This window comes from Gopherus evgoodei, chromosome 20 (assembly GCF_007399415.2).
Source record: "Gopherus evgoodei ecotype Sinaloan lineage chromosome 20, rGopEvg1_v1.p, whole genome shotgun sequence".
Classification (NCBI taxonomy): Eukaryota; Metazoa; Chordata; order Testudines; family Testudinidae; genus Gopherus; species Gopherus evgoodei.
Genome location: NC_044341.1, coordinates 3,681,732 through 3,700,978, shown reverse-complemented (window position 1 = coordinate 3,700,978; position 19,247 = coordinate 3,681,732). Strand labels below are relative to the sequence as shown.

The window sequence follows — 19,247 nt, the reverse complement described above, 5'->3', positions numbered from 1 at the left end:
ATCTGTTTCATTCACTGAACAGCAGTTCTTTTCATGGCTATAAAAGAATCCAGGACTACCACGTCATTTGGAATATAGAAATGGGTTTTAACAAACTTTATATTCTGTTATCAGTCCTCCTTACAATTAAGATTTGTGACGCTCATTGTATATTTTATGCCAGATCAAGAGACTGCTCAGTTACAACGGACTGGGAAACAGCAGTTTATGTGCTTCTTTTTCTTTCCTTTCAACTAAAACTTTTTCCGTCCTTGTTTCCCTCTTGCAGGGCAAAATCAAAAAATGGTGGAAGGTGTTTAAGGGAAAGATTAGAGAAAATAGGCTTAAATCTACCTGCAGGAAGGCGTAAAGCTGCCAATGTCACTTTGCTGACGTCATTGGTGGAAGGTAAGTCATTCTGTGATTTAACATCAGACTAGGGTTCCCAACCTTTGCTCATTCTAAATCCTCCATTTGCAATTTGCCAGAGGGCCTAAAACAGACCAGATTATGCAGCAGCCACCATTAATCCAGAGTAGGGTGTGCATGTAATTCTCCATCTTGACCCAAGCATGTCTTCTGCTGGGCTAACAAGAGCATAGTCTGGAGAAGGCACTCGCAATCGGAATGAGGTAGGACTCTGTAGCTGCAGACCTGTCAGACCAAATGTTGCAGTGCTTACACATGGCAACCAATGCTTTTGGGTCCTTTAGAACATCATGGGATCTAGAATTTAGAACGACTGAAATCTGAAACCCAACCTGTGTTGCTTAGCTATGTGTGGTTCACATAAATCACATTTTATTCTTTCTGCTCCCTCATTGCATGAGCTTAACTCTCCTAACCAAATTTGCAGCACAAGTTTGAAATGTGCTATCGATGACTATTTGAGCTTAAAATTCACTTTTGTGAATTATTACAAGTAAAACTCACTCACATGAAGATTCACAGAAAGCAAACACAAAAGGAGCAGGAACGTGATCAAAGCAAACTCATTAAGAAATTATCACAAATATTCAGCAACCGATTCACAAATATGAACTCACTTCTATTGTAAACTTACTGCACTTCTGAAAATGTTGTGTCCTTGGCCCAAACAGACCTGTTTTGTTGGGACTCAGACTTGTGTAGATCTCCACATGTTCCATTGACTTGCCTTTGAAATAGGTCAAATGCACTTCCAGTCCTAGCTGCCCCCATGTATGGATCCATGATACACTAGTGCTCTGCACAGTCCGTAAAAATATGCTTGAGGTTGACTCAGTGGCTCTGCCGTGTGAGACAGAAAGGTTCAATTCCCAAAAGAGAAGCTGGGGGAAACACAGCCTTCAAGGGAGTGTGGAGGGAGATAGTCTGTAGTGGCTGATCAGTGAATGTGGTGGTGGATGCTGAGTGAGGCTATGGGAAACATGCTATGAAGGGCCTCCATAGTCAACATATAACTTGCCTTCAGGCATGAAGTCCCCTTGCTTAAAGCTGCATGTTTAGTAGTTCTCCTCCCAGCCTTCACACTGTGGCAATGATGATGTCGCTACCGCATCTATGGACCAAAGGAGACAGGAAGGAGACAAATGAAATGGTGGCTTCAACTCCCTTCCAGCTTCGGAATCCATTGTATTTGCGCCCAGCGTGTTGGAGGCAGCTGCCTGCAGTTTTTGAATAGAAAATCGTCTCCATTGTTGCCAGCAAATTAAATGACCCGCTTCATTAGGCTGAGGTTGTTACCAAGGGCAGTCGGTGTGTGCTGAATGACAGGCTGATTTCCATTAGAAGAAAAGAAAGAAAAGAATGGAAGAAAGGAAGAAATATACATTTTGATTTCATGAAGCTGCTGACTTTTTGGTTGTTGCTTAATGGCTCATAGTAAATAGAAGAGTGGTGCCATGTGTGCTTGATGGATATGGTTTCCTCTTGAAACGCAGTGTTATGGTATTGGAAGATGGTTCACCCAGGGGAAGGTGCTATTGCTTTGCCATTTTTCAGCAGACAGAAACTAGCTTGCCCTGCTATGCCTCAGGCCCTTTTTGCTTGGACATTTGCTGTCTTATTTTAATCTGTGTGCTGCCCTTTGACTCTTCAGCCTCTGTACTTTTTATTTATCCATTTTTTAATTTATTACTGGGTGTTTTTTAGAGTTAATTATATTTTTATATTGACGCACAGCTGTTCATAAATATAGATGGAGGGAGAACTGGTGTCTGTGGGTAAATGAGACAGGGGAACAAAAAGCATCACCTAAAATAGCAAAAGAAGAACATTAGACACGTAAGGCTGAACTGGAGGGATGTCTCCAGTGCTTAGTGGACAGTTTGTTTGCTTCCAGAGCTTTGCTTCAAGTAGAACTCACACGCTGCTTCTCCTGTGCTAAGGTTCAGCCAGTTTTTAAGATTTGTCTCTTTTGAGTCTCATGTGCCAGTCTTATTATCTTCTTATAAAAAGGAAGCAAGGTATGCTAGAACCAGGGGAAAGGGAAGAGCAGAAGCTACCATGATGTCCTCCATGAATATACTATGCAAATCCCAATGACAATATTTAGTACTTAGATATTGCAATGATAGACATGTTAGAAATATCTGAGAGAGTCACATGGGCAAGTTGGTAGAAATAGAAATTGGTGTTTGGAATTTTTCATGGGATTTTTGGCTGTCTGCACTCTGGCGTGTTGGGTGCAGGCTTTACTGGGGTTACACCAGGGATGAATTTGGCCTTAATTCTGCACAAGATACCAGGGTACATTCCAACTTTCAAAACACTCTCAAATACTCCAGAAAAGAGATGTGTGAAAAGAATGTGGCTAATGCAGGCTTCTGGCCCAAAGACTTTACTGGAACTGCTCAGGCACTGAAAGAAACACACGGGGTGAAATGTCAGCTGAATTAGGGCATTACCTGTGTAAAGTCACTTGACAGCTCTCCTTCATGGCCATCTCTGCCATGTGCCCTCTTGCACCACACCAGCCTGCTGGTGCCCCAATCTATTTCATTACAACAGGTAAGGAAGCCCCTGCTCCAACAGGCCCTGAGTCGGCAAAGCACTTTAAAAACGTGTGAAGAATGTTATGAGTACTGACCCTCGAGTCAAGCCCCTTTACAATATCTCAAGTTGGGCACCCAAATCACTAGTCACCTTCAAAACACTGAGCTTTAGCCACTAGTCCATGCTTCCACCAAGCACCAAGGACAGAGCCAAGAAGTCCCAACTTCCAGTCCTTTGTTACACCCCCCTTTCATAGCCACCGTCTCCCTGTTCCACAGAAGTGAATATATTTTCATTCATGTTGCGCCCATGCGCCCACCCACACAAAACTGCCCCAAGTCTAATTTCCTAGTATTTCATTATATAATTATGGCTGAGGGAGTGAGGAAGGAAAGGAAATTGAGAAGCTTCATACGGGAAGCCCAAACAAGGCTTCACTGCATGATTCTCGGAGCTGGGGTGGCAGCTATGGGAACTAGGTTAATGCTATTAGGATGGATGGCCGAATACGTATGAACAGCGGGGGGAGAATCAAATTAGCTCTGTCTGCCTAACCGGGGGTTTGGGCATGATCAATTGCTATCAGCTCTGATTATTTCCATGGGGATGCCTGAAGATGGATCAATTTCATCAATGAGAGGGCAGTTCCATGGAATGATGGATACCCAGGCTGAGCACTCTCCCCTTAGGCCTTTCGGTTCAGTGAGGAGGGATACAAACAAGAACCTATCTTCCTTCTGTTCCTCCTGTGCTTCCCCCCTTTCCCAGTTCTGGAGTAATCACCATCTTAGGGTGTCCCCCTGCCAAAAAGGAAGTCAGTCCTCTTTGATAGACTGGGTTTGTGGTAAGGCAGCGTGGTTACCTAACGCAATGGGATCATACTCTGATTCTGAAATAGGAGAGCTAGTAGGAAAAGATAGGAGGAGAAAACAGATGAGAGAAAGAGAGAGAGGATGGGGGAGATGGGAGGGACAGAGATGTCTCTGTTACTCTTCCTCCTTCAAGAACACAGCACAATGGAGCAAATTCCACCCAGATATACCTTCAGCCACATTGACTTTGGCGTGTTATTTTCTGAGCCAGCAAAGGAGGGAGGGAGGGAGGGAAGGATTTTGTTCTTAGAGCCAGGCACTGTCAGTCAGGACTCCTGAGGCATGATTCTCCCACAGCAGGGTATGAAAAACTCCCATTGCTTTCGGTGGGAGCTTGACATAGCGCAGTACCTCCAGAAGGGCCCCCTTGTGGCAGATGCAACATGACAGGCCTGTCTGCCTCAGTTTCCCTCCTGGAGCATCTCCAGAAAGAGTCCACAGCATCTTCCCAAGTATAAATATAGCCCTTGTGGGTTCCATTTATTACAGAAGTCCTATGCATGTAAACCTTAACAAAGTGCCACAACCTTAGTCTAGAACTTCCCCAGCATAATCTAAAACAGCACCCACAACATACTGCCCTAGCATCCCTCCTCATGCCCCAGCTCTCCAGCCCAGTCCGCGCCTGTCCTTGTACCACGACAGCCAGTGCAGGCCTTCCACATCCAGAGAACAGCTCCACTCTTCCCAGCAGAGACCCTACAGCCTCTCCGCTGGGAGATCACCTTTACCAGGGGAGCATCCCTCACTCCCCTCCTGTCTCTGATCCTCCCTGGTCCTTTATAGCCCCTAGTGGTGCCCTGCCTTCTTAATTGGCCAAATGCGAGCACTTGTCCTGGCACAGGAGAGCTGGACCTACTTCACAGGGGTTAGCCACTGTGTGACACAGCTACTCCCAGAATGCTAGAGCCAACTATGGAGAGTCCAGAGTTGTTCTCCCCTTGCCTAGAGATCTGAGAAAAAGGGCATCCAGCCCCAACAGAAATGAGCCAGGTATCCCAATAAGATATGTGGAGACTTCTGCAGAAAATGCTCCCTTGTTGTTACACAAGTACAGACCCAGCTCATTAATTTGTCCTCCTTCTAGGCGAAGCGGTTCACCTGGCCCGGGATTTTGGTTACGTGTGTGAAACAGAGTTCCCAGCGAAGGCAGCAGCGGAATACCTGTGCCGTCAGCACTCCGATCCCAGCGAACTCCACACCCGGAAAAACATGCTTCTGGCTACCAAGTGAGTATGCATCCCCAGCAGCATTGAGGCCCCCTTGTGCTAGGCACTGCATATACATATCATGAAAAGAGAGTCTCTGCCCCAAAGAGCTCTAGTCTCGCAAGGAGGACACACTCACGGGAATGTGCTGCACACACTCATATCCAACGGATACACAACACAGTGAAATGCCTCATGCACTCACATGGGAAGGACGAACATGAGCACTGAAAGGACATGCTCACTGAGTCTGCATGCATTTGGCTTATGTTTGCCTTTCATGACATCTCCCGTGGGGATAATGCATCACTTCACCGAACACTTTCCTCTGATTTTTTGTTGTTGGATTGTTTTAAGCTAACTGTTTTCAAGTGATGTTCTGCTCTGAACAGTGATTCCTTGGGGTTCCTTGCTTCTTAGGCCTCAGAGACTTTCAGATCATTTCACGTAGTTTACAAGTAAAAGAGAGTTTTATTTAACTGCCAGTCCTGCAAACTCCTCCTGGGATCTGAGTTTCGAGCCAGGTTCTTTCCTTCTCGGACATCATCACCAATCATAAAGATTCTGCAGGCTAAATTATGCCCTACGTAATACCTGTGCAACCCCACTGCTTTCAGATCATGCCCTCAGTGACACCTGTGCAAACATGATTCTTACTGGGGCTTCTTAATGATGCACAGGGAATCAAATTGGAGACCCATCAAACTCATCTTGTCCAGGCTAGCAAACAGCTGTCCAATGGAAATAACCTTCAATCCCCATCAGCTCAGGGCTCAGCCAGTCCCCCCAGTGATAACAGATTAAATAAATTACAGAAACAGAGCACAAACGGAAATGTAGGACCATAGATTTCCAGCTCTTTAAAAACATAATGACTTCCTTTCTCTTGTAGGCAAATTTGTAAAGAGTTTGCAGACTTGATGGCCCAGGATCGTTCTCCACTTGGGAACAGCCGCCCGTCTCTCATCTTAGAGCCAGGTGTCCAAAGCTGCTTGACTCACTTCAGCCTGATAACCCACGGCTTTGGGGGCCCAGCTATCTGCGCAGCACTCACAGCCTTCCAGAACTACCTGGTGGAGTCCCTCAAGGGGTTGGATAAAATGTTCATGAACAGCACAGGGAATGGGCATGCAGCTGGAGACTCTAAAACATCAGAGAAAGAAGTGAAGCATAGGAAATAACATGCTGCCTCCCTACCCCTCCCCTGGGGGGAGCTCTTCCCAGCTCATGATAGGAGGTCTGATCTTATTGGTGTTGGAAAAAAAATATTAAGACCCAGTGCAAAATGTTTTCCGAACTACAATGTTTGAACTTGGGATGCAACTCTTAAAGCAAACAAATAAACAAGATGATTTAAAGAATTTAAGAAGAAGAAGAAAAGAACCTTAATGGATATCACTGAGATCGAGAGAATAAGACAGGCTGATGGCTTTTGTTTATTTTAATTGTGGATGCAGGAAGCCAAGTCATGTGCAATTTTATTTTGTTTTGTTTTTTAACCCACAACAAAATACTGAAGTGCTCCAGGAGTCTGTTCAAACTGAAACACCGAAAAATCAAGAGAGAGGAAAGGCCGCAGCCACTCAACATGTTTATGAAACTGAGGCAGAAGTAAGTCAGGTGGGATTTTTTTGTATTGCAGGGAGATCTGGATGTATAACCTGCCTTCAACAGGCAGACGGAATCCTCCAATGATGCCACCTACACAATAGTCCTATGCCCAAGACAAGAGGAAAATCACCAGCGTTCCTGCCTTGATTTTCAAGAGGTTTCAAGACTTTGTTTACAGTTTGCAACAAACTGACACTCACTACAGATTTTCTGCAGGGCCTATGGAACCCTGAGCCACATCAGGAGAACAATCTTACACTCAGACTTCTTTCCACGATGGGAACTGATCAACGAGAACCTTCTGGGATGTTACATGCAAGCCAATGGGGTCAAGCAGGTTAAGTTACACCTGGGACTAAATAAAACTCCATGACCTACAAATAACAGCACACAGGTTTCTAAAATTAATAATAATAATAATTAATAATTAATAATAATTAATAAAGCACAAGGAGCAGAACTTGAAGCAGGCCAAATTGAAATGAACTGTTCTAAATCTGTACATATTTATTTATGTGTAATTAAATCCGAAAGTTTTAAAATGTCCAGTGCAAGTTATTTATATCTAATTGAATTGGGATTTTTTTTTTTTTGGAAAGAGGAAAGTCTTTGGATTTTCTGCCATTAGAAATGGGAATGAAGTTTTGGAGTCACAAAACTGTAGCATGGGCAACAGACTGTGATGATAATGACTACAGAAGTTCTGCAGGGTTTTGTACTTGCTATTGTTTCTCTGAAAGCTGCAATTGATGTACAACACACCACAGTGTCATTCTCATTATCTTAATAAACCTCTTTTTATTTGAAGAAAACACCTTCATGTTCTCTGTGACACTCGGATTCTCCTGTTTCTGTGGCTGCCAGAAGGAAAAGTTCTATAAATCCAGGGGGGGAAGTCCCCCACCCCCTTTTGCTTTTTTTGTGTAGCTGACATTTGACTGAAATAAGCTATGGATTAATAGAAATGAACGGAGAGTTACTGGAGCTAGGATTTATGCCCTGATCCTGCAAAGAGCACAGAGCCAGTTGCAGGATTGAAGTCTCTGATTTTACTGAAGACAATAGAGCAGAGATAGGTTCACAAAATAAGGATCTGGATCCAGAACCCCTCAAAGTTCTGGGGTGTTTGGAGCCAGATTTTGGATTCAGGAGACAAAGACTATTGTGAAATTCAGCCTGGAATTGGGGTTCAGATTTTATGCACACACTTGCAAAATTCTAGGGTGTTCGGCTCTGGAGTTTTGGCTCAGGTGTCTTGGTTCAGGCCTATGTCTGCTTTGTACATATAGTTTTCCCTTAGGAGTATAGCAGAGACTGATGGAAAGCGTAGGGAAACCTTCAAATGATCCCAACACAAACACCCTTGAAAGGGAGATGTTTGGCAATTTAAAAGGAAATGTGATTTTTTTTTTATATTGAAATCCTCTAGAGATGGGCCAAAACTGGAACCATTTATCCAAATCCTCATCCCTGCAAAACGTTCGGCATTCACATCAAATGGAAAGTGGAGCAGAAACAGCACTGTTTGTAGTTTGCAAAACTAATCCCTAAACAACAATGCTTTGCAAAACCAAAAGAGTCCTGACTTTGTCCCATTCTTTGCATCATCTTGCCCGTGTTAAGAGAGAGACTTCAGAACAGGAAATCTACAAGAACTGGTTGGGGGTACTGGAGGCGCATCTGCTGCATGGTATCAGAACAATATAATATGGATGCTGATATATAATTATAATCTATAAACATGCAAAGGTGAGTATAGGGGGAGTGAGAAGTCATTTCATAGTCATAGTTATACAGGGGTTGCTTATATGAATAGGCCACTCTTTGCATAGACCAACTAATTCTGGTGAGTGTTCTTGAAATGCAACAGAGAGATACATTAGACAGCATGAACATTGGGGTATAATGTACAGTAATTATTCAGTTTGTCAAGGAGAAAAACTACCTCCCCCACTGTTTTACCCTTTGGGCTGCTGGTAAGTCCTCTGAAAGTTTCATGAGCCAAAGCCTAGCTCGCTAATGTCTCAGGTGGGAACTGCTTCTTTTCAAAGTGGGTGGGAGGTTGTGGGCTCTGCCCCAGACTTCCTGGCTGCCTTTGGGTAAATCACATAAGGGGCTGGTCTACACTACGGGGGGAAATCGATCTTAGATACGCAACTTCACGTAGCTGAAGTCGAATATCTAAGACCGGATTACTCACCTGTCCTCACCACGCGGGATCGATGTCCGCGGCTCCCCCTGTCGATTCCGCAACTCCGTTGGGGTTGGTGGAGTTCTGGAATCGATATAAACGTGCTCGGGGATCGATATATCGCATCTAGATGAGACGCAATATATTGATCCCCGAGCAATCGATTTTAACCCGCCGATACGGCGGGTAGTCTAGACGTAGCCAAGGTCTGGTTTTCAGAAGCACCCAGACCTACATTTTTCAAAGGGACTAGTGATTTTGGGTGCCCAGCTTGACACCTAAAAAGAGCCTGGTTTATAAAAGGCAGGTGTCTAGCACAGTCTTCAAATAGGGCCCCTAAGATGGCCTCAAGTTGGGCACCCAGAAATGGAGGCACCTAAAATCAGTAACCACTTGTGAAAAGTCAGGCCTGAGTCCCACAACTGCAGCAGAAATCAATGGGGTAGGTGGGCGCTCAACGCCTCTGTAATATTTCTGTGCTTCAGTGGCACATCAGGAAACTGGGTGTAATACCTCTCAGCCTCTTTGGGGGTGAAGTGGGGGTGACGATAAACCCATAAATACTTGGTGATGGGGCGATATAAATATCTAGACATACAGAAAATACCGTTTTAACTCATTGATCTCCACAGAACAGAGAATGTTTAGTTATATGCCTCTCCCTTCAGCTATTACACCTTGCTAATAAAATCAAGGTGTTCACCCCAAAACATGTGACAGTTGGGTGCTTACTGTTGGCATCTCTCTTTTCGCTTCACTCCATTGGCATGTCTTTCCCAGGCAAGCGCAGCAACTCAGAGCAATCCAAAAGATAAGTGTTTGTCAGGAGGATTCTATTTATTCAGTATCCCATTAGTGCTAAAATTCACCTGCCAGGACTCCTGTCCTGTAGGGCCCCCTTGTTATTTTCTCCACCTTCCCATCATGAGACGCCACAAGGGTCCTTTCCTCAATCCAGGACCTCCCCTTGTATAAGTTCCCATGCTGACTACATAGATCATCGTGGGAAAATATGTGACATTACCGTTGGCAAAGCATATTTCATAATAGATTCCGGCTCATGTTTTCTACCCATTATAGGACACTCTGGAATTTCAATCTAAAAACTTGTTTGAATTAATTTTGTACAAACAACAAATCTAGAGAAACCGCAAGACAATCCCTGACATGAAAAGTGAAAGTGACATGTAGACTAAGACTCTAAGTTCCCTAGTACTGAGATATCTCAGGGGTTAACTATGGTTAACATTGAACTGCAACTCTGTATTTTATCATTAACATAAAGAACAGGCGGTAGTTATGTGTTGCTATTCCGCATGGCTTTGAATAGAATGAATAATTCACCTTAATAAGATACCTTAAACATGGCAGGATGGTAATCTCATTCTGTAGTACAACAGCACAATAAATAGACATTTGCAAGTTGTTGACTTGTGCCTGGTGCGTTCTTTCATTTATGAGAGTCTTTAAAGCTCCAATTTAACAGATAGAGCACAAAGGAGTCAGACAGTCAGTAATCAATGGGAGTCTTTCTGTTGACTTTAATGGGATTTGAATCAGATGTGGTGGGGGGAGGGGAGTGAGTCACCTTCAAATCTATGTGGTGAAATTGCAGGACCAAAATCTCCTTCCAGTGGTAACAAAATAATCAAATATAACCAATAAGCTCAGGGGGAAAGTAATTGGAGGAAGTGGCCTAGACAGCATAATATCCTAGACACAGTTCCACCCCAATTGTATTTGTTCCTGACTCAAGATTTTTGGAGAACCAAACCTGAAGAATTCATCCTTTACTACACGGGATCAGGACTCTTTGGGGAAGTTTAGTTAGATTTAATAGATTTTAAAGCCAGGACGCACCATTATGATCATCTTGTTTGACTTCCTACATACCACAAACATTATCACTTGGGCCACCAGGGACTCTTGGTGCTGTAAGTGAGAATAATATTTTTAAACCAACCGCTAGACTTTATCCCCCACTATTAGGGGGAAGGTGTTCAATGAAGCTGATAGCTCCTTACCGTAAACTGAGCCTTAGCATATTTATTCTGATGCCTCCAGGATATTTCTGCTTGATTTTTCCTAGCAAGCAGGAGTCTGAAGACATATCCTGGAATATAGAAGTGTACTCTTAAAAATGCTGTTCAGTTTAGCAGCATAGGACATAGCAGATGTCATACAAAAAGGCCTGGTTGAATGCACATAACTATCCACTCCCTTTTGATGGTAGGGCTGAGGTCAAATGAGATCAAAGTATTGCTCCAAATCCAACAGGTAACAACTGGAGTGTGCCCAGTGTATCATCTACTGCACAGTCTGAAACTGACTTGGGAATCTTCAAGAGGCGAAGTTTTCTCGCCATGACTCAGTTGTCTTGGGACCCATATTCTGCAAACAGATAGAATGGTTCCTCTGCCAATTTTTTTCCATGTCCAAAATTTCAGGTGACTTGTGTGCTCCTGCTCATTTCATTCCTGCTCCATGCATTTTAGATAGACTTCAGCCAATTCTGTTGCAGCATCTCAAATTCATTTAAACTACCCCTTCTCAAATTTATGCTCTAAAGGGTGAATCACCCGCAGTGATTGGTGAATGGCCTGCCAATGGCCAAATTCCTCGCTAAGTCCCATGTTATGGACATAATTAAGGTTCATTAATGCATTGAGCCTTTTGCTGGTTCTCTGCACAGGGGTGAATTTCAGCCTAATTTGGGGAGAAGCATTTCTAAAAAGTTGCAGTGGACTTTCATCCTACTGACAAGTAGTCAGCTTTAGTTTCTTTATGATCTGCTTTGTGCCAACCTCAGAGATAAGTGTCTCAAGAAACATTGATAGAAGACAATACAGCTATGCTGATTTACACCATGTGAGAAAATGGCCCACCGTACCCTTCATGTTTTCTTGACCAAAATGCAAAAATCATGCATGGATCTCCGTAGGGTCAGGAAGCAAAATTTTCCACAAGATTCATTAATATTTTTAAATGGCTTTTATAGGGGATTACATTAGAGAAAACTGTCAGGCGAAAACTGGTGGCTTCCAATACCTAACTCTCTCTTGGGGCTGTCCAGATAAAATAGTCTTGGTTTGTATGAGGATGCTTCCTCTATTAGCTGGTGCTGGAAACTGAAGCTGGGCTCTGAAAAATCCTGTTATCCCATCTATCTGCATCCCTCAAGGCAAAGAAAATCCTGCAGCCAGAACTCAGCTGGCACCTTGATGATGGACACGAAGGACCAGGATCCAGCTCACTCTCAAGCAGTGATGTGAATGTTTTCAGGGCTAGCAGGAGTACTACTGGGCCAGTCTGAGCTAGAGGCACAAGGAGCTATATGTTCAATAAGAAAATGTCCATTATGGCCATATCTGCCCTTCAAAATGCTTAGTGGTGGTGCAGGAGCAGACTAGCCATGGCATGTGCCATACCCTGCTACCCCCTTTAAATAGAAGTTTTATGTGAAGTATTTCACAAACACGTTTTTGAGATGCCGAGGACATTTTTGGCTGTACTTTCTTGGTTTTGCATGGTGGAATGTGCCAGGCTGCTTAACAGAAAGAGCTGCTACTAGAAATCTTGGAGGCCTTATTAATTCTGAAAGGTAAGTGGAACTGTGAACAGATGTCGTTGCAGATTATATCATCCTCAGATGACTTCTTTCTTTTTATTTATTTGGACATTTTTACATCTGTGCATGCAGAAAATATCTAATATAGATACATACAACACATTTCCTCTTGGCATTTGAAATACTTTCAGCTGAGCTATCAATATTGTAATTTCTCTGCACAGCAACTTATTTTTCAGTGATTATTTATTCATATTCCAGTAGTACCTCAAGGTCCCAGCAGAGATTGGGGCCCTATTGTGTTAGGTGCTGTACAAATACACAATAAGAGATAGTCCTTCCCTGAAAACTTATAGTCTAAATAGACAATACAAAGGAAAGATTATTATCCACATTTTACAGCTGTCAAAGAATCCTGTGGCACCTTATAGACTAACAGACGTTTTGGAGCATGAGCTTTCGTGGGTGAATACCCACTTCCTCAGATGACATGCATCTGAGGAAGTGGGTATTCACCCACGAAAGCTCATGCTCCAAAACGTCTGTTAGTCTATAAGGTGCCACAGGATTCTTTGACAGATCCAGACTAACACGGCTACCCTCTGATATTTTACAGCTGGAAGCTCTATTTCCTGTTAAGATCGAATGTTTCAATTCATTGCTGATCCCTAACAATCAAAGAAATATTTATGTTTTTAAAAAGTCTCATTCTGATAATCAGTACATGGGCAAATGACAGTCTGATGAGTTGGCTGACAGCAGAGGCTGTTTCAGGAGAATGAGTAATACCCATGTGTAACTGAACTTGGAACCTTTGTGTTCCAATAAAATACTTGCAAACAGATATTATTTATCCACAGGAAACATTTTAATTTAGGCTGATTTTCACCTTCACTGTCAGTATAAAACTCAGAAACCTGCTGTTGTGACAAATAACACTGTAGATCAGAGATTCTCAGACTGTGATGCACGGATCACTAGTGAAACAGACTTCAAGCAGGTGATAAATGAGTTGGCTTAAGAACAGTATCAAAATAAGACTCTCTTGTAACTACACTGACTCAGATTATGAAGGTGATACACCTGCAGCTCAGAGGGACCGAGTGTAAGGCTGTTCAGCCTTTACTATGAGAAACACTGCTAGAGATGATTCAAGTGGAAGGGAAAGTCACACATCTCATTTATTTTTCTTGCCTTTTTCTGCCTTTTGGACAATGAACACAGACAGGGCACTTTTATTTCCCATTTCTGGACAGTGTCACTGTTTTGGTTCTCCCAGGGCTGCTGCTGTGTTGGAGTTTCCAGCAGCACAAGGGACTGCTTTAATTCAAGCCTAGCCCTCCAGCCAGCTTCCCATTTTCCATTTCATTTCCCCCTCCCCCTAAAAAGCCCCACCCCCATAATGAACACATACCTCACTGCTTTCTGCTCTCTTCCATCACAGGTTGCCTTTAGCAGGGCATAGGAATTGCCAGACTGGATCAGACCAGCAGTCCACTAGCTTAGTACCCTCTCTCTCTGACCAGTGCTAGCAGAGTTTAAGCCAGAAGCCCATCTGAGATTTACAGTACCCTCACTGCCTCCAGTGCAGCCTCTGGCCAGCGTAGCTAGCCCTATAATGGTTGTAGCTCAAACCCTCTTGTGAGAGTAGGGTGGGTATTTTCCAAGTCACAGAAGGAGCAGCCAGCTTCCCATGCAGGGCACATGCGGGGGGGGGGGAGGGGAGGGAGAGGGGAAGGGGCATGGAAAGGGGAAAATATCACAGAAATTGCAGTCCACCTGCTAACCCCACCACAGGAATCCCATGTATATTACTCCTGGCAGATCTTCTAGAATGCATTGGGGATGATGACATTTTTTTTTTCCCCGTGCGGGTATGGAGACATCCATTCTTATTCAGAAGTCACCAAACACAGCATCTTTGAATCTGCTGAACTACAGGACCATTTGGGCTTAGGACAAGCAAGGAAAATAGTGCAATTCAGTTTTGTCCAATTTTTTTCCCCTGTTAACACCATGCACCTTGTTTAGTGAGTACTGCTCTGGGATAGAAGAAAGCCATCTTTTTCACAGCTTTTGAACATAAAGGGCCTTTTGGTTTAGCTCTCTGAAGAGGAACCCACCTAGAAACCAAAAAAGAAAACCAAACGGCTTCATAGTTCCTAAATACATGAGGAGAGGTTAACATCAAGTCTTTGGCCAGCTCATGTAAACATTTCAAAGCTGAAGCCAAGTTGACCCCTGCCAGCATTCTCACAGCCAGCTTTCCTGATGTTCCATTGAAGTGTGGGCAACAAATACAAAAGTAAATACTAATACAAAAACATTAAGTATCAGATGCACTCAGACCAAAACCCTAAGTGAGATGGTTTGGATGAGTTTCTTTATGTTTTTCTGTCATGGACAGTGTAAAACGCATGTGATTTACAAAGAAAACAATTGTAACTGGATTTTAAAGGGGCAAAATCAGATTTTTTTTTAAAAGAATGAATTGTAAAGCAAAATTTAAGAAAATAGATTTTTAACTTTATTGATTCTTCATGAGGAACAAAGAAATGGATCAGACTCTTGGTCTAACTCGTCCTGTATCCTAACTTTGACTGTGCTCACTACTAGACGCTTCAGAAAATGTTGCAAGAAATGCTACCATTGACATGTGTGGAATAATTTACCATATGGGAAGTTTCTTCCTAACATCCATGAGTTAGATATTCATTTATGCCCCAAATCAGGGGAGTTTACAGCCCTTCCAAATTTTGGTTTCTTAAAAACGCTACGTAAGCTAACTGGGGATAGTCTCACTACACATATAAACGTCGAATCCTTTTTCTGACAAAACTTTATCACAATGATTTCTTCTGGAAATGACCTTCGTAGACCAATTATCGGTTGGATTTTTATACACACTTATTAATATATGATCATACAAGTTTAAAAATCCAAAACTCCTTCATGTAAGGTGTGTACTGTTTTTATCTACATACTTTTAAAATATGTGCCGTTAAAACATCAAGCCCTCCTTCTTTGCTGGAGTACCGTGGCAACATCATTGAAGATGAACAGTGACAACACTCCATGCTGAAGTTTTTCACAGGAACAGCAAAAGGCACATCCCTGCCACCAGGGCAACGCCTCCCATGCCAAATTTCAAGTCCCTACATCAAAGCACGGAGGTGCTAGATCTTCTTAATGAAACAGTTGCAAAACATTTGTTAATATTAGCAAGACACTGTGTTTTTCCTAACCGGGTTCTCAGAAACAGCTGAACCATTTTAGTTGAAAGTTTCTCCCCATCTCCTACCCTCCTCCCCCAAAAATTTAGCCTAAGGCAGATATCAAATATGGAAAATTTCAGCCCAAACCATTAAAGCCTGGCAAAGTTACAAGCAACTGAAAACAGGGTCTTATAATGAAAAGCAGGGGATAGCACTGCCTAGCATTAAGGTGACCAGCTCCACCTATGATTAGGGCTCTACCAAATTCACAGTCCATTTTGGTCAATTTCACAGTCATAGGATTTTAAAAAACATAAGTTTCACGATTTCAGCTATTTAAGTCTGAAATTTCACGGTGTTGTAATTGTTGGGGTCCTGACCCAAAAAGGAGCTGCGGGGTGGGATCACAAGCTTATTGTAGGGAGGGCTGTGGTACTGCTACCCTTACAGCTGCACTGCTGCTGGCGGGGCGCTGCCTTCCGAGCTGAGCACCTGGCCAACAGCAGCCGCTCTCTGGCAACCCAGCTCTTAAGGCAGCGCAGAAGGATGGCAATACCGCCGCCCCCCCCAATAACCCTGTGACCCCTCCCCACAACTCCCTTTTGGGTCAGGATCCCCAATTTGAGAAATGCTGGTCTCCCCTGTGAAATCTGGATAGTACAGGGGAAAAGCACACAAAAGACTAGGTTTCACGGGGGAGACCAGATTTCACGGCCCGTGACATGTTTTTCATGGCCGGGAATTGGGTAGGGTCCTACCTCTAATCATTACCGACTTGGCTCTGAAGTGCTCAGTATTTTTTCACTGCGGCTGAACTAACTGGTGCAGAAACTGCCGCTGAGTACGAGACACATCGTGATGGAATTCTTGAGTCAGAAATCCTTTTACCATTCATCTTTGCCAGCGTAGTTACATTTAATGCCTGCCAATGCCACCTAGCCTTCTATGAGATTGTTACGGTTGGCTCCTTTTTTATTACCTTGCTGCCAACGTGTATATTAATTCTGAATTTTCCAATTAGGTCACTAATTTTTCAACAGTCCCTGGGGTTTCTTACCATATGATGCTGCTCACTTACCTCCTGTTCAGCACATAGGCCCTGCAACCCTCCCCCTGAAATCCATTGCGAGGGAGTGATTATTGCGGCAGCTGACCCATGTAACAGGGATACAGCCCAATTCTAGTTCTCCACCCTAGACAGATCCATAGAGCGATGCCAGCGTTCCCCTGGGGCCTTGTCCCTTCGTTTGCAATGTGGAGTATATTCTCAAAAACCAAACTCTTCTTTCTCTCTTTGTCTCAAACCTTGATGCTGTCATTTCTGAGATGCTTCCAGATACACTGTGTACAATTGTATGAGCAGCCTTACCTGGAATAACATAAATGACCATGTCCCACACTTCCTGTAGCACCAAAAACTCCACCCGCGTGTTTTACATCAACAAGACAGGCTCCAAGAAAGCACTATTATACATTCACATAGGAGTTCTCCACTTGGTCAAATAAAGCTTTAATTTGGGTATGAAACAGAGCTGAGGTCCAGTTTACAGCACAAACTGTAACCATGGTCCTGCTCCTGCAATGGGACTCCATAAGGTTCTGCTTATGTGGATCCACCAGCATTTGTAACCAAGTTGCAATCAGGTACCCTGATATGGTTGAATTTGCTCTGTAGACAGGGCCTACATCAAAGGTTCAGTTCCAGAAGCCGTCAAGTTCTAGACAGGTTTTCCTTTCCTCATGCCTCTTTCAGCTGCCACAATTGAGGTACAATGTAACCCCCTCCCCATCCCCAACTCTATTATGCACAAAATCTGTAGGTTTGGTATCGTCTGAGATATTTTAAGATTAAGGTCATTCTTCACTGCTGTCTGGCCATTACTTCTATACAATACCCTGATGCTGTTCAGAGGTTCCCTTCCAGTAGCTTTATGGCACTGTAACAGGATGGATCCTTGATCTCTTCTTGTTGGAATATAGAGTTCTGTTCAGAATCGTGACATTGTGTTTAAGATAATTCTACTAACTGTTCCTGCTTTTAAAGGCTTGGGTTAGGGGCTTTGTTTTGAGTAAGTTGCATCCGTGTAATGAAATGACCGTTTTGGTCCAGTGGTCTAAGTGCAGGCCTGGTAGCCAGGAACTCCTGATCCCAGCTCTGAAAATGACTCCCTTTGTTGAGTTTGGCAAGTCACTTAGGGAAACTGAGGCTGAGAAACTCTCTGTAAAAGGGGGATAATTCTTACCCACCTTACGGGACAACTTAATGTTGCAAAAATCAAGAAAATTACTTGAGAATTACTCAAGAGAAAAAACTCTAATTCCCAATTATTTGGCAATGGATTATTATAGATAGGGCCTTGGGCGTCAGACTGAATTTCTGTGAACCACAGATCATCTGTACAAGCTCTGAGCGTAATAGACTAGGTGGGGCATGTGTCTGATCACCCCCCTCTGTGGAACGCAACAGGCATGGCTGCAGACGGGTTCTTTCTGCTGGGTGAGCTAGTGAAGCCAAAGTCAAACGTGCTGACAGAATGGAAGTGTCATATGTTAAATTTCAAGTGAAACACCTTTCGCAATAGGAGACAAAAGCATCAGTCAAGCCCACCAGTGCTTAATGGTGCTGTGACATCATACTGTCCATATTCCTGTTAAAATTCTAATAAGAGATGGCAGATGACAAATGATGAGGCAGGATTTTTTTTAAATTTAACTTGTTATAGAAATAATATCCGGATATTTTATATAAATGAGACGATTACATAGTTACAAAATGCTATTCAACTTGTATGTTAATGATGGACTGCTGATTTTACTTCTGTTTGAAGGCCTCTGCTCTGTTTGTCAATCAGAATAGCAAATAAAGTGCACACTGTAAGGGTTCTGATTGTGATCTTCCTTGCACTTGTTTTACAACAGCATAATGCTATTGCCTGCAATGTTACTCCTGTTTGACACCAGAGTGACAGCAGAATCAGTACTTGAATTCCATAAAATAAATCAGATCTCACATTTTATTTCTATTTAATAAAGTATGCCAGCTACGGAGGAAGTTTCTTTGCTCAATATTTATTACCATTAAGGCTGCTTTCGGAAGGATGCTACAGGCCTGCCAATCAGCAATCTGAAAGGTTTTATCTAGTTTCACTGACCTTTCTGGAAACATCTCTGCATCCTCCCCCCCAAAAGTCATTTAATTATTATACTTCTTGCAGCAGAACTCCAGTGGTTCACAGGGAATATCCCACCACTCCCTGCAGCAATCATGCAATAGGAGGGGAGCTGTTTTTCTTTTCAGACCACCGCTGTCACGAAAGTCTGCACTACATCAAGATGCCTGCTCTCCTACAGCCGATTACTTGCTAGAGACCTCAAGACTAGTGCAGCCACCTCTGCAGAACTATGATAAATGCTTTCCCTCAAGTGACTTTCCCTGCCTCCCCTAGCAAGAGTCTGGAGATGCCACCTCTGCCATTGGACTCCAGCCTGTTACATGGCAGCCTGTTCTGTGCCCACCACCAGCTGGCCCAGGGGAGAGAGAAATGTGACTGAAAAAATAACACAAAGGAAATTTCCAGCGTACAAAACTGCATTTTTCTATTTAAATTAAAATGTAAAATCAAATAT

At 43.2% G+C, this 19,247-nt stretch overlaps 1 protein-coding gene across 1 annotated transcript in view; it reads left to right on the top strand.

The window, feature by feature from the left end:
* Positions 1–6,216, top strand: part of TFAP2E (transcription factor AP-2 epsilon) — a 48,896-nt gene extending 42,680 nt beyond the window's left edge. The window contains exons 6-8 of the mRNA XM_030539059.1: positions 269–387; positions 4,915–5,056; positions 5,928–6,216. Coding sequence (XP_030394919.1) covers positions 269–387; positions 4,915–5,056; positions 5,928–6,216 — 550 coding nt within the window. The remainder of the gene's footprint in view (positions 1–268; positions 388–4,914; positions 5,057–5,927) is intronic.
* The last annotated feature ends 13,031 nt before the right edge of the window (positions 6,217–19,247 follow it).